The sequence below is a fragment of the Dipodomys spectabilis genome, unplaced genomic scaffold (assembly GCF_019054845.1).
Source record: "Dipodomys spectabilis isolate Male_0828 unplaced genomic scaffold, ASM1905484v1 ptg000060l, whole genome shotgun sequence".
In the NCBI taxonomy this organism is placed as follows: Eukaryota; Metazoa; Chordata; class Mammalia; order Rodentia; family Heteromyidae; genus Dipodomys; species Dipodomys spectabilis.
Window position 1 is genome coordinate 2,238,735 of NW_024870737.1, and position 14,803 is coordinate 2,253,537.

Here is a 14,803-nt window from a genome sequence, read left to right on the forward strand (position 1 = left end):
CTATTTCAAAAGATGGTCTATAATATTATTTAAGAATGCCTCTGGGTCTGGGAACCCAGCTCAAGTGGCAGATCACTTGCCTTGCAAGCATAGGCCCAGGTTCAGAGAGGGAAATCAGACCTCACTCACCTACCATCACCCATGCACACAACAGGCAATATTTAAGTTGGTGAGATTATTTTACGTGATGGGATATTTTAATTGCATGCTACATTAAGAATTTACTCCAAGCATGCCAGGCACCTGTGGCTCACACCTGAAATCCTAGCTACTCAGGAGGCTAAGCTCTGAGGATCACAGTTTAAAGCCAGCCCGGACAAGGAAAGTCTGTGAGACTCTTATCTCCAGCAAACCACTAGAAAACCAGAAGTGGTGCTGTGGCCCAAGTGGTAGAGCGCTCGCCTTGAGCTAAAGAGCTGAGGGATAGCGCCCAAGCCCAGAGTTCAAGTCCCACAACTGACCAAAAAAAAAAAAAAAAAGAATTTACTCCAAACATAAAACTTAAAATATTGTAGAGTGTGTGAGTGTGTGTGTGTGTGTGTGTGTGTGTGTGTGTGTGTGTGTGTGTGTGTGTGTATGTGTGCTGGTCCTGTATCAGGGCCTGGGCACTGTCCCTGAGCTTTCTACCACTTGAGTCACATATGTACTTCTGGCTTTTTGGTGGTTAGAGAAAAAGAATTTTAAGGACTTTCCTCCTGGAACTGACTTCAAACTACAATCCTCAGATCTCAGCCTCTTGGGTAGCCAGGATTACAGGTATGAGCCCACAGCTTGTTTGTCTTTATAACTTTTTCAAACTAAGGCATTTGTAGTTTTTTTCCCCTCAGTTAAGTAAAAAAAGTAAGTTTGAGCCTTCCCCACCTCCACCCGCCCCCCCGCCCCGCCCCATGAGCTTTTGGCAGATTTGTATGAAGCATTTCAACTATCAACTACTTGCTGCATTTTCATGAAATGATGCTAATGACGAAGTCATCAGATGTAGAAGAGACAATCAGCCAGGCCCAAGCTTGGCTCCTTGTGGATGCTTTCTGCCACCAGAAAGGTCAGCTTGTGTGCGTACTGGCATGGTGCTGGGACACTGATCAGACCCTGAGGAAGGAAAAGCAAGATGATCATCAAGAAATAACCTTGTTATTTGAAGCACTTGTCTTCTTTCCTAGTTTTGTCCAGTTAGATGGGATTCTTGAGCACCATCAGTAAATAGTCTTACTTACCTGCCGGTTGTAGTACAGATGGCAGAGTTTGAATGTCAGTCTCTGAATGTGGTCAGGGTTCAAGCCATTGTCATCATAGATGATATTATAGTAGGTGGGGTTAATGGTTCCATTATGGGCAGTCTGACTGACCAAATAAAAGTCATACCTGAAGATCATAAAATGAAATTAAATAGAGTAAGTCCAAACCTAAAGAACACATAATGAATGATCACTAATTTTTTTTCCAAGATCTCTTACCACTCAGGATGTGTTGCTTCTGAATCCACGACAGTGCCCAGAATAGGGTTCTTAAGGGTGTAACCCACTTTTGTCAAGAACCAGGTCATGCACCTCTTCCTGACCACGACCATGGACAGCCTGTAGGCAGGTCAGAAACAGAAAAGCAATCCAAGTAGTTTTGTAATTTTAAATATTAAATAAATAAAATTCACTAGAAAACACCACAAAATAAAGAGTTCCTTCCTTAGAGAAATATACAACTCTCCAAATAGATTGCTCTCAGTAGTTGTAAAAAGTATTATGGCAAATCATTTGCTAATTTATACTGTTTAAAGGGCAGGAAGAATGGTCAGTAGAACAATGAACTTCCATTGCAAGTGTGCACATGCACACACATGCTAGCCAGTACCATGGCTTGAACTTGAGGCCTTGTGTTTTCTGGGTTTGCTTGCTCATGGCCAGGTCTCTGACACTTGAGTCACGCCTCCATTCCAGCATTTTGCTTCTAGCTGTCTTTGAACCACAATTCTCTGATCTCAGACTTATGAATAGCTAGGATTCTAGGCATGAGCCACCAGTACATGGCTTTGATTGAATTTTGAGGAAAATATTTTCCAGAATTATTCATGGAGACATTTTGTCCCATTAGCAGGAGTCACCTTATTTTTCCCTTTACTCTTCCTCTTGAGTGTATTTCTGAGTAGCAAGAAAGAATCATGAGTTCCTGTTACTCCTAAAATCCTCTCTTATGGATCATACAAAACCAACATTCCTCAGGTGAATGGATTTGACCAACGTATGTGTGGGTAAATGCTGATTGCCAAGTGCTAAAATACTTCATAAAGTCAAGGACAAATCTCAGTATTCACCATCATATAAGGACTTCTGAGATGCAGGAATCAATGTGAAGTTTCAGCTTGAACGTTGTAATTAATTTGAAATTAATTCTGAATGTTTTCTCTCTCTCTTTCTGTGTGTGTGTGTGTGTGTGTGTGTGTGTGTGTGTGTGTGTGTGTAGGTCCTAGGGCTTGAACTCAGAGCCTGAGCCCAAGGCTAATGCTCTATCACTTGAGCCACAGCTGAAGCCACTTTGGCTTTTTGCTAGTTCATCAGAGAATGTCTCATGGACATTACTTCCTGGGCTATAGCATTGAACCACGATCCTCCTATCTCAGCCTCCTGAGTAGCTCAGATTACAGGTGTGAGTCACAATTGTCCCACTTGAATGTTTTCAATATTGATGTTTTTAATAGTTGATGTCACAGGTCAAGAAAAGTAATGTCTAACTCCTTCAGTTGCAGAACTTACTTCTGCCTCTTTTAATTGCATATTGAAGTTCTTATTTTTAATCATTCATTTGAGATACATTCACCTGAAATCAGGGGGAGAAATCTGGGTGTAGCTTCAGTGACCTTGCACAGGGAGTAGTTAGGATTTTCCTAACAATAACTGGCTGAGGTCAAGATGCAAGTCTTGTGTGACTTTGGTTGATGGCAGTTACAGAGTACAGTGTATCACTGAACCCGAGATTATTGTCCTTCCTAATTTTGCTTTTTCTTTGTTAAAGTCTTGGGGCTTGAACTCCGGGTCCCTGAGCAATTTTGCGCAATGCTAGCTCTCTACCACTTTGAGCCATGGCACCACTTCCAGTTTTCTGGTGGTTATTTTTGGAGATAATATTCTCGCAGACTTTTCTGCCTGAGCTGGCTTCAAACTGCGATCCTCATTTCTCAGCTTCCTGAGTAGCTAGGATTACAAGCATGAGCCACTGGCACCCAGACCTAATTTTGCATTTTTTTTGGTCGATCGTGGGGCTTGAACTCTGGGCTTGGGCACTGTCCCTCAGCTCTTCAGCTCAAGGCGAGTGCTCTACCGCTTGAGCCAAAGCGCCACTTCCAGTTTTCTAGTGGTTTTTATTGGAGATAAGAGTCTCCAGACTTTCCTTGCCTGGGCTGGCTTTGAACTATGATCCTCAGATCTCAGCCTCCTCAGCAGCTAGGATTACAGGCTTAATCTTGCATTGTTATATCTAATTTTGCGTTGTTATATCTTTCTTGCCTTTGACACGACATTCTCACCAAGAAAAAAATCTGTACTGAAATGCTGAATGTACAAATGCAACAAGGGAGCCAGTGCTTTGTGTTCAAGATGGTCTGATTTGCACCCACCGCTTGGATTTCTTTCATGGTTCCCACACCTTCCAGCACTTTTCAGCACCATAACTAACTCAGCACACTAGAGTCTACAATTTATTCTCGTGTGTTACTTGTGCCTTCAATCTGAAATCGCAGGTTGTTTTCTAGGCACATTAATATACGTTCTCATACATATTAAAATAAGCAAAATAATCATCTTTATTTGCCAGCAGCCCTGAAGACTTTCTGTGAGTCTGTGTCAGCTGCCTCCAAAGTATCTGTCTTTCTCTAGGTGACCCACCTTGGGCCCCCAGAGTTTCTGTTTGCAGTCTATGTGAGGCCATCTTGACTACCCTTGGAACATCCATACAGCCATACTGAAATGGTGCAGAAGCACATTGCATAGAAAGTCATGTTTGTACACTTTGCGTTTAATAGTAGCAGGTGAACATGCTATCATTGGGAGTGGTAGAGAAAGAGCAATAAATACCTGGAACTTGGACTGGATTCTCTGATGCTGCTCAGCAGTTGCGGGACTTCACATTCAAGAATTGTTTTTAGCTGGCCATCCTCGACACCATCTCGATACACGATTATCCATGCTGGCAAATAGTGGTTGTACTTGAACCATTTTTTCAGTGCTCCTGCAATAGTTGGTATAAGAACGATGCCAGCCAAAAAGAGTATTCCCACATCATATTTCAGTGTTTTAAAAACAAACAGGGCAATATCTAATTTGATTTAATATCTAATTTGGGTAATTCAGAATAGAGATATATCTAGTTTGTGTTATAGTGCAGTAAGAGTGAAAGATTTTAGGAGCATCTTTCATCTCTACTTGATGATCTCTATGACATGTTATATTCTTAAATTTAGTATATGTCTTTAGCCCAATTTTAATATTTAAGCAACAAATTCAAATTTCAACTTATTTGACAGACAAGTGCCTAAAACCAGATTATTACTAATTTGCCTTTTTCTTCTAGCCTTTAACTTCTCTCAGTAGATATAGACTATGATATATTTGTACCACTTTCTTCCCCAATGAAAATATAAAAACATATGAAAATGACTTTTCCACCTACTCTCTGTAGAAACTGCCTAGGAGCAGGAATTGTATGATAACTTCTACACAGAGAAACTTTCAATAACAATTGCTAAAAGAAATATTTACCAAGTTTTGAAATGAGGGGCAAAGTAATAGAGTGCAATAATTCCTTTCATGCACATATTATACATTTTATTTTAGAAGAGTTTATTTTAAAAATTTCATTTCAGTTTGAAAGAAGATAATCATACATCCTGGATGATCAACATGCTCACCAAGTTCATTTGAAAAAATTATCACCCCCGTTTACAGATTGGAAAATACAGACTGGAAGAGTGATCTGCACGCAGTTGGAAGCCATGCACTGTGAATTAGGGTCTCCTTTCTACTCTGCCATCTCTCTATCATTTCCCATTTTGCCACAGTTTTCCTTTAAGCATGGCTATCTTAGAGCCAGAGACTTGTCTCCTGTGTCTAGACTTACACAGCTCTGTCATAAGCTTACTTTCTTTTGGCAGTTTTCTTTTGGCCTTCAGACTGCTTTCCAGAGGCCACCAGCAATCACAAACTTTTGTCCCTTTTGGATTTTTGTTTATCACACAAAGATAAGTGCCACACAGTCCTACTTTTTAGCCTGTAGAGTCGGCACAGAAATTTGGGATACCCAACTAGGTGACAGTTGGCAGGTTTAGTGAGTTTGTTTCTGCCTAGCTTGTCTGTTTATAAACACATAAAATTTGGGTCTATTGGACAGTCCTTGGAGCCCACCCTCTGACTGCTGTAATTTTAGTACCAGTCATGAAGATTTTTAAACAGTCCGCAATATTGGTGTTTGTTTTCTGGAGGATGCAGCGGGAAAACCACCTAAAGCAAGCAAAAGACAAGAGTAAAATTCAACTTCAATATTCCCACTCTAAAAATGTAGTAATACTAAATTAAGAAAAAGACATAAAATCGATGTTCATAATTTGGTATGTGCTATGTGATAACATTTTAAAAAGTACCTCATCCAAGAATCAATTTATTGTTATTTGAAACCATAGTGTTGGCATTGGGGTGCAAGTCCTGGCTACTCACTAGTTATATGGCTTGGCTATGTGAACTTCATCTTAATTTCTCCAACTGTACCAAAGAGATTGCCAAGATAGTAAAGTACTTACTACCTTCTAGGTTTAAGATAAACATTTAAGGGGCTGGGAAGGTGGCTCAGTGGTAGAGCGCTTGCCTTGCATGCCTGAGGCCCTGGGTTCTATTCCTCAGCACCACATAAGCAAAAAGAAAAAAGCCGGAAGTGGCGCTGTGTCTCAAGTGGTAGAGTGCTAGCCTTGAGCTGAAGAGCTGAGGGACAGTGCCCAGGCCCAGAGTTCAGGCCCCACGACCAGACCCCCCCCCCAAAAAAAGATAAACATTTAAGGTCAGTGATATATAAAAAATATTTAGGACAGTATTTGGAATATAGTGAACACTAAGAAAGGCTGCTATATAAAATTATTATAATTGGACTCCTATTATGATTATTAGACATATTAGTTTAGCAGTAGCTCTTATGCATGTAAAATCTTCAAGGATTTCTCAGGCATAGCCTTCCATTTGAATTTCACCATCAACCTATCTAAATTTAAAAAGTTCTCATGATAAAGTCATTAATTAAAAGCAACTGTAACCCTAGCTACTCAGGAGGCTGAGATCTGAGGATCTCAGTTCAAAGCTAGCCAAGGCAGGAATGTCCATGAGATTCTATGTCCAATTAACCACCAAAAAACCAGTTCAAGCTCGCCTTGAATTGAAGAGCTGAGAGACAGCTCCCAGACCCAGAGTTCAAGCCCCAAAACCGATGGTTTTTTAAAAAAAAAAAGCACTTGGAAAGTGAATATCATGACAGAATATACTCTATGGTTTGGGTATAAAATGTCCCCTAAAAGGCTTGTGTGTTGAAGAATTATTCCTATTGAAGATGATTGGATTGTGAAAGGACTAACTCTATCAATGAATTAAACCACTGAATTAATAACTGAGTGTGTTAGGAAGTATGGCCTATATTTGAGGAAAGTCACTGGGGGTCACCTTTGCTCTCTGTCTCTCCCGTCTCTCCCCCACTCCCTCATGTACACATACACATATATACACATATACTCACACGTATATACACATATATGCACACACATACACCATACATGTACATACAAACACACACAGATAAAAGCATTCTGAAAACTACCCATGGATCAGAGTGCCTCCATGGAAGTTTAGAATTCTGATGAACAACTTTCAGTGTATTGTTGTAGTAAAAACCAAGGCAACATATATATATATATATATATATATATATATATATATATATATATACACACATATATATACACATATATATATACATATACACACATACACACACACACATATAATACAGATATAATACATACATATGTATATATAGCTTTTTTTCTGTTGGTTGTGGGGTTTGAAATCAGGGCCTGGGCACTGTCCCTGAGCTTTTGGGCTTAAAGCTGGTGCTTTACTACTTGAACCACAGCACCACTTCCATTTTCTGGTAGTTAATTGGAGATTAAACTCTAAAGGACTCTACTGTCCAGGCTGCTTTTGAACGATGATACAAGGCATCATGGTTCATATTGTAGAAAAAAATTGTTGTGCCTGTTCTGAGGTTTGAACTCAGGACACTGTCCTTGAAGTTGCACTCAAGGCTAGCACTCTACCACTTGAGCCACAGCTGCATTGCTAGCTTTTTTGTGGCTAATTGTAGAGAAGAGTCTCACAGATATTCTTATCCAGGCTGGCTTCAAATTGCAATCTACACATCTTAGCCTCCTGAGTAGCAAGGATTACAGGTGTGAGCCACCAGAGCCTAGAGAAAAATAGTTTTATATGTAAGTATTATTTGTAATCATTAAGTGTTAATGTTTAAAATGAGTAAATCATTTGTATTTGTTAGTTGAACTATAATTAAAAGTCTAATTGAAGCCAGGCATGATAACGCATGCCTATAATCCAAGCACTTGGGAGGCTGAGGCAGGAGGATGACAAGTTCAGGCCAGCTTGGGTTACATACTAAATTCAAGGACAGCCTGACATACATAGTGAGATGCTTTCTCAAGCAAAAGAGAACAAAAGGATCTAATTTAAGAATATATTAGAGTAAGTTGCAAAGTACCTGGTGATTCTGGGGTTAACACTGGCCACAAATCCAACCGCCACCACCTCCTTGTTGATGACATCTTTACAGAGATCAATACCAACCACCATCAGGGACTTTAACTGAAAAAGTAAATGTGTCATGAGTTAATTCAAGTATTTACCCAGTGATTAATATGATCAATGTGACTTTATTATGATTAATTTCAATATAATAATGACTTCATTGTGATTAGTGATTAAAATGACTTTATTTTTGTGGCAGTACTAGGGCTTGAACTAAGGGACTTGTGCTTTTGCTTAGCCTTTCTTCTTTTTTTTGGGGGGGGTCCGGTCATGGGGCCTGAACTCTGGGCCTGGGAGCTGTCCCTCAGCTCTTCAGCTCAAGGCTAGTGCTCTACCACTTGAGCCACAGTGCCACTTCCGGCTTTTTTTCTTTTTGCTTATGTGGTGCTGAGGAATGGAACCCAGGGCCTCATGCATGCAAGGCAAGCAATCTACCACTGAGCCACCTTCCCAGCCCCTTAGCCTTTCTTTTTAAGGCTAGCTCTTAAGCCACATCTCCACTTGTGGCTTTTTGCTGGCTAATTGGAGATAATAGGCTCACAGACTTTTTCTGCCCAGGCTAGCTCTGAACTGCAATCCTCAAATGTCAACCTCCAGAGGAGACAGGATTACAGGTATGAGCCATTGCTGCCGGGCTTAATCTGACATTTAAAAAATGTCTCCAGTTACTGAATTTTTTAAGTTAAGGTATGTGTCAAGGAAATCAAGATCCATATTATTAAGCCAGAACCAGGGAATTAAAGGTGGAAAAAAGAGCATGATACATGCTTTGCTTAAGTGACTCACTACGGGCCACTGTAACCATCAGCTTCTGTTGGGCTGAACATGGGGATGCCAGTACCTAGAGTGTTAGGAAAGTGGTGAGTCCATTTTCCCTTACTTCTGGTCTGTGGGAATTGAAGAGAGATTCCATTCTATTCCTTCAGATTACTAGGAATCTTCACGTAGACATGCAACAGCATGTGTATTCACATCTCATATAAGATGGACATGGGGGAAGGGAGGCTGAGGGGACCATATTTGTTCTCATGGTTATGGCAATGTAAGGGAATGGGTAACATTTTTTACTTCTTATTCTTCTAACTTTTTTCCATACCTGCCTCAGTTCAGGAAATAAGAGGCTTTTCTGAATTCCTGCTAGAGTTGAGAGGTATGGGGAGCAGATCATAGGCTCTGCCAATGCTTTAAGAGCTGGGGAACCCCATGCAGGACACAAGGCTACTTGGAAAGTTAGCACTCTGCAGGAAGTAGGTAAAAGTAGAGGCCACGGAATACAGACTTTAAGACAGCAGTCCCCCCACCTCATCCCATCGCCAAGTTGATTAACTAGATTCTTCTGCATGAAAACAAATGTATTTCATTCTTCTTCTATGTTAACAGCTGAATTAAAATTCCTTGAGAAGAGGAGTCACACTTCACCTTCTCTTGGGGTATCTCTACAGTGACTTGTTTTATACCACAACACAGGACCAAGAAAACACAGTTTGTCTTCCATGTCCATAAAGTTGCGTTTACATTGTATTACATATTAGAGGAGATCTAGAGATGATTTAAAGTACGCAAGAGAATGAGTATAGGTTATATGCAAATACCACCTCTGTAAATTTTGGTATCCTCAGGGGGTCCTGGATTCAGTCTCCCAAGGATATTGGGGGACCCGATGCAAAAGGTAACTGCCTGGTTGTTCACTAAAAGGAAACAGGTAATGGAGTCCTTACTGGAATCTCGACGGCCCACAGCTCCCCTCCGAGCTTACAGATCATCTGCATGGCAATCTTGGAGGCAATGCTCATCATTATCTCTGATCTGCTCAAGGTCTCAGCTAGCACACACTGGCTTGGGACTGGGCAGTCACAGCACAGGTATTTTTTAATGTGATCATAATAGTTTTGATTGGAAGGCAGAATGCACATCACCTAAAGGCAAAGAAAGCAACACAAGATGAAATCAGTTTACTTATGTCTGGGAAGAGTTTCTGGGAAAAAGTGAAGCCTCTAAACATCTTTTGCTTCTAAGTTTCCAAGAAGCAAATATTAACATATCTACAGTTGTCTTAAATGGCCTTTAAATGAATCAAGGCAAAGCCCTCCGCCAGCCAGCCCTAGCTATCTCTCTTTGCTTTCCCTTCCTCCTCACTTTTCTCTTGAATGGAATCTGTGTTCTTAAATTCTCTTCCCATTACCTCTTTCTCTTATGGTCAGCTGGTTTTCCATGGCTCTGCAAGACAGTAGTCCCTTTTGCAGGAAATGCACAACAAGTATTCAAGAGTAGCTGCATGTACCCTACCCTCCAATAGTTTAGGAATGGTACTATTAAGCAAATATGGTAATGATAAAGAAATATGGTTACATGTCAGCCAAGATTCTGGGAAAGGTATATGGAAGTTCTTTGTACATTCTCACAATATTTCTGAAATTTTTATTTCATTTAAGTAAAACAAAGAGCACCTCATAGTAAGAATTCTATTCACTTAGTATAACACAGATGTATTTTTTTGTGTGTGTATGACTGAAAGAGAAACAGATGGCTAATACTGTTTTTCATGAGATATGAACAAGCATGTTGTGAGGTGGGCTAAGTGAACTGGGGAGGCTAAAGAGGAAGCAAAATATGAAGTAAAAACAATGTGGTATCCAGTAGGCAGAGGTCTAGTAAGAAGAGTAGAAATATCTAAAATCTCTAAAAACTTGGAGCTTAGGGGTTAGAGGCTTGGCTCAGTTGGTAGTGCACCAGCCAATGGGTGAAAGTGTCAGATACAGAGTTTGAGTTCCAGTTTCAAAAAACAACAAGAGAAAGATGGAGTGTGGTTTAATCACACTTTGGCTCCAGTCTTACACATGCATGTAGTAGGTACAAACACACACATGCTTACACGTACAACTTTGGGAAATGAGGCAACTGCAAGTGTCCAACCTGGTGGTACAGTGCAAGAGGAAATGGCTTTCATAGAAGATGAAACACACAGATGGCAGGGTTTCAGAGGAAGCAGAAACTTGGAGCCACAGGTACCCTAACATTTATGAGAAAAATGGAAGTCAATTTAAGTAAAAGATGACCCTCAACAAGTCAGAAGAAATGCAAGCAACAGAAGTTGACAGAAGGCTAACAAGTATTTTAAACTGTTAGCTAAAACACTGATGAACAATAATACTTTCTTAAGCATTTTAGGGAAATGCACAGTAATTTGCAAGCCTACCATGGAACAAAATGTTCAAAAACATGTAAACTGTACATCAAAAATACAAAAATGTCCTGTACTTACCAATTGAACACTGGGGTCAACATGTAACTGAATAGCTCTAATGAATGCAGCTACATTGTCTTGAACTTTTATGCTATAATAAAGAGATTAAGTTCTTCTTAGAAACACATAATCATATGATATCAAAAGTCACATAAATGAATTTGCAAAAGACTAGTAATTTTAGGGGAAAAGCCATTAGTAAAATATAAAAATCTTTTGAATCTAAAATAGTTTCTCAAGATCTTGTACAAGATATACAATCAACATTTAGTAACCATTTTTATTATCATAAACATTGTTGTGAGGCCAATGACATATTTTCAACTGTACAAAATTCTTTAATGAATATTTATATTCAAAATTGGATTGAAAGTGAACTTTAGAAATTTATCAAATTCTAAAACAAGGCTCACATTAAAGCAGGAATATGATTTCTCTAGTACTGACTCTCTAATACAATTTTAAAATGAAAGTTTCAGAAATCATCAAGTTAGTGAAGCAAAGGTATTCAAGTACATTCCTGCATAAAAGGGGTGGTTTGTTTGGTTTGGTTTGATTTTTTTTTAGCCACAGTGGTAACTTGTTTTGGAGCCTGGTCTAGGCAACCTTAATCAGTCAATTGTGTAACATTATGTTAGGGGCCAAAGGTTACAAAAATAACTTCCATTTAAAGAACTTGTTACCCTTCCAATTAGGAATTTCATACCTTCACAACAAAGAAAAAGAAGTAACCATAGTGTCATAAGCATATCAAGTTCAATATAAAGAGATATCAGCAATGAATGAATTTCTAAAGGAAAACTGCTTAATTTTGAGTATGTGGTCCCTTATTAAGTTAAATGTCTGTGTTTCTTATTCTCAGTCACTACTCATTAAGTGTTCAAAAAATAAGTGGCTTTACCAAAAAAGACCTTTCTAAATAACTAACTTTATGTAACACAATCAACAAAAATTATTTTAGGTAGTGTGTTTGTGTGTGTGTGTGTGTGTGCACGTGCGTGCATGCTTATGTGCACATGCATGCATGCCCTCTTATGGCTTTGTAGTGGTTAATTGGAGATATGAGTCTAAAGGATTTTCCTGCCCAGGTTGGCTTTGAAAACCTTGATTCATGGATCTCAGTCTCCTGAGTAGTTAACATTATAGGTATGAGCCACTAGCACCTAGCTAGATTTGTTTATTTTTAAATAAACTCATTTAAATTTTTATTTATTTTTATTATTATTTATAATTTTTATAATTATATTTAGTTTTAGTTTTTGTCAGTCATGGGGCTTGAATTCGGGGCCTAGGGGCCTAGGCACTGTCCCTGAGCTCTTTTGATCAAGGCTAGTGCTCTGCCACTTTGAGCCACAGCTCCAATTCCAGTTTTCTGGTGGTTAATTGGAGATAGGAGTCTCGTAGACTTTCCTGCCCTGGCTGGCTTCCAACTGTGATCCTCAGATCTCAGCCTCCTGAGTAGCTGGGATTACCAGCATGAACCACCAGTGCCCAGCTTTTATTTGTTCTTGTTAGTATAAAGATGATGTACAGAGAGGTTACTATTTCATAAGTCAGGTAATGAGTACATTTTTTTTGGAGAATGTCGCCTCTTCATGTGCTCTCTCCCAGTTTGGAGTTATTTCTATAATTGAATTTTGAAACATCATAAAAATCTATCAAGTAAATCATGATATATAACATTTAGTTTTTAGTATCCTGTTTGCTGTTAAGGTTCATTAATAACTGATAAGAACAAAAGTATAGATGGCAAAATATGGATAACTAAGGATTTATACACAACTAATCTGTGTGCCAGTAGCTCACTCCTATAAGCCTGGTTATTTAGGAAGCCAAGATCTGAGGATCACTGTTTGAACAGAACCAAGGCAGGAAATTATGATTCAAAGCCAGCTTAGGAAGGCATATCCGTGAGACACATATCTCTAATTAACCACTCAAAAGCCAGAAGTGGAGGTGTGATCCAAGTGGGAGGACACCAGCCTTGAGTGGAAAAGCTAAAGGATAGCTCCTAGGACCTGAGTTCAAGCCCAGGTACTGGCAAAAAAGATTTATTATACCCCAACCAATACTGAAAAGATTTTGAGGTATGAGACTTTCCCAAGGAGAACTGAAAATAAAGTTTTCAAAGATCAAGGTAAAACATGTCTATCTTTATAAAATAATGTTATTAAATCTCTCTTCTTGAAATGAATTTCTTAATGTATTATATTAAAAAAATTATACTAAAACAAAGCTTTTGCAGATAATGCCAGCCATTATTTTCTGCCTTCTAAGCAAACCAAATTGATATATTGAAAGTATTAAGCGTCTTCTCACATTTTAGGGTAGTCCACATTAAATCCCATGGAACTTCCAACTCTTCTCAAACACCTCGGAAAACTCTGGATCACTTTCTCAGTTCTGTTACTACATAAAATCAACCATTTATTCAAAGAAGGTGCATTTAGCATCTTGCAGGTTTGTATATCCTTGGACCAATCAGCAGCAGACACAGGTTGACACTGAGAAAATAAAGATCATAAAAGGATTAGACAGATTTATTTAGACAGCAATTAAATTGAGACATGCTGTTTATTAAAGCAATATGAAGACTAACCTCTGACCATGACCCTAATGGAGGCCTACATTTCAGTGCTTTACAAGGTTTTGGAAATTAGTTTTCCCCTTAGCTTTTCCAATAAGGGTAATTTGGATAGATTATCAAAAATAAATGATGAAAAATTTCCACATGCCAACACAAAACATTTGATGTTCAGTTACATTAGTTTAGAAACATACCACATAAAGACAAGAGAACCTTTAAAAGTGAAATGAAATACAATTGGCCTTAAAGGGAAAAAGTAAAGAATAATGTAATTTTTGCATGCAATATGTTCATTTTGCCAACTGAAACTCACAAGTGGCAGCAGATTGTTTCTTCAGGTTTCAGTATGCCTCTTTTCATAAGTAATGTCTGGAGTGAATTTCTTCACTTTATGCCAAATGGCTATCATTTAATAATTTGAAAGATTAACAGACACAACTGACACAGCAACTGAAAAGCAACTGTGGTAAAAGGAAACATAGTCTATTAGAGTTATCTTTCACCAGGAAATAGAATTTTCTCAAGTAGTGGCCCTTCCTTCCTTTCTTCCTTCTTTCCTTCCTTTCCTTACTAGAATGGCAGGCAATAATAGGTCTTTTTTTAATTTGAATGGTTAAATACATCATTTTCTAACAAACCTAAACTATGTCTCCTGGGTGCTTGTAAGTCCAATAAAGGAAGTCTGGTAAAGTCCTGAAAAGGAAATCATGGAGTACCTTAAGTCGTAAGAAAAAAGGGAAGGCAGGGCAGGAATATGACCATGGAGAAACCTAACAAATATTACAAGCCCTCTGTCACTCTGGCTAATGATCAAACATACATATTTCCAAATGAAAATAAAATCACAGCACTTACTATGTGGTCTTGCATTAATATTTTTTCTGAAGGCAGAATCCGGCCTGTCAGAGATACTTGGCTTCCAAAGTTTAGTCCCCAGGTCTCTAGCATAAATCGAGCAGATTCATTTCTGTGGGCAGAATTATTTTAAACCATTAGAGTGTTTACTTCCTTTAACTTTGTTTTAACCACTAGAGAGATAATTACAGATTATTGGATTATTTGGGTACCAACTTTCTGTCTTTAGTATTCCTAGCTCCTATTTCTTGTCATTTTTTTTTCCTGCTAAAAGGAATA

The 14,803-nt window shown here is 38.7% G+C and overlaps 1 protein-coding gene across 1 annotated transcript in view; it reads right to left on the reverse strand.

Moving 5' to 3' along the window:
• Positions 1 to 972: 972 nt before the first annotated feature.
• The window catches only part of LOC122108469 (piwi-like protein 4), a 28,923-nt gene continuing 15,092 nt past the window's right edge, over positions 973 to 14,803 (reverse strand). The window contains exons 9-18 of the mRNA XM_042680393.1: positions 14,525 to 14,636; positions 13,402 to 13,586; positions 11,101 to 11,173; positions 9,557 to 9,754; positions 7,792 to 7,895; positions 5,413 to 5,483; positions 4,053 to 4,215; positions 1,455 to 1,574; positions 1,215 to 1,362; positions 973 to 1,089 (exon numbers count right to left, since the gene is read on the reverse strand). Coding sequence (XP_042536327.1) covers positions 973 to 1,089; positions 1,215 to 1,362; positions 1,455 to 1,574; positions 4,053 to 4,215; positions 5,413 to 5,483; positions 7,792 to 7,895; positions 9,557 to 9,754; positions 11,101 to 11,173; positions 13,402 to 13,586; positions 14,525 to 14,636 — 1,291 coding nt within the window. The remainder of the gene's footprint in view (positions 1,090 to 1,214; positions 1,363 to 1,454; positions 1,575 to 4,052; positions 4,216 to 5,412; positions 5,484 to 7,791; positions 7,896 to 9,556; positions 9,755 to 11,100; positions 11,174 to 13,401; positions 13,587 to 14,524; positions 14,637 to 14,803) is intronic.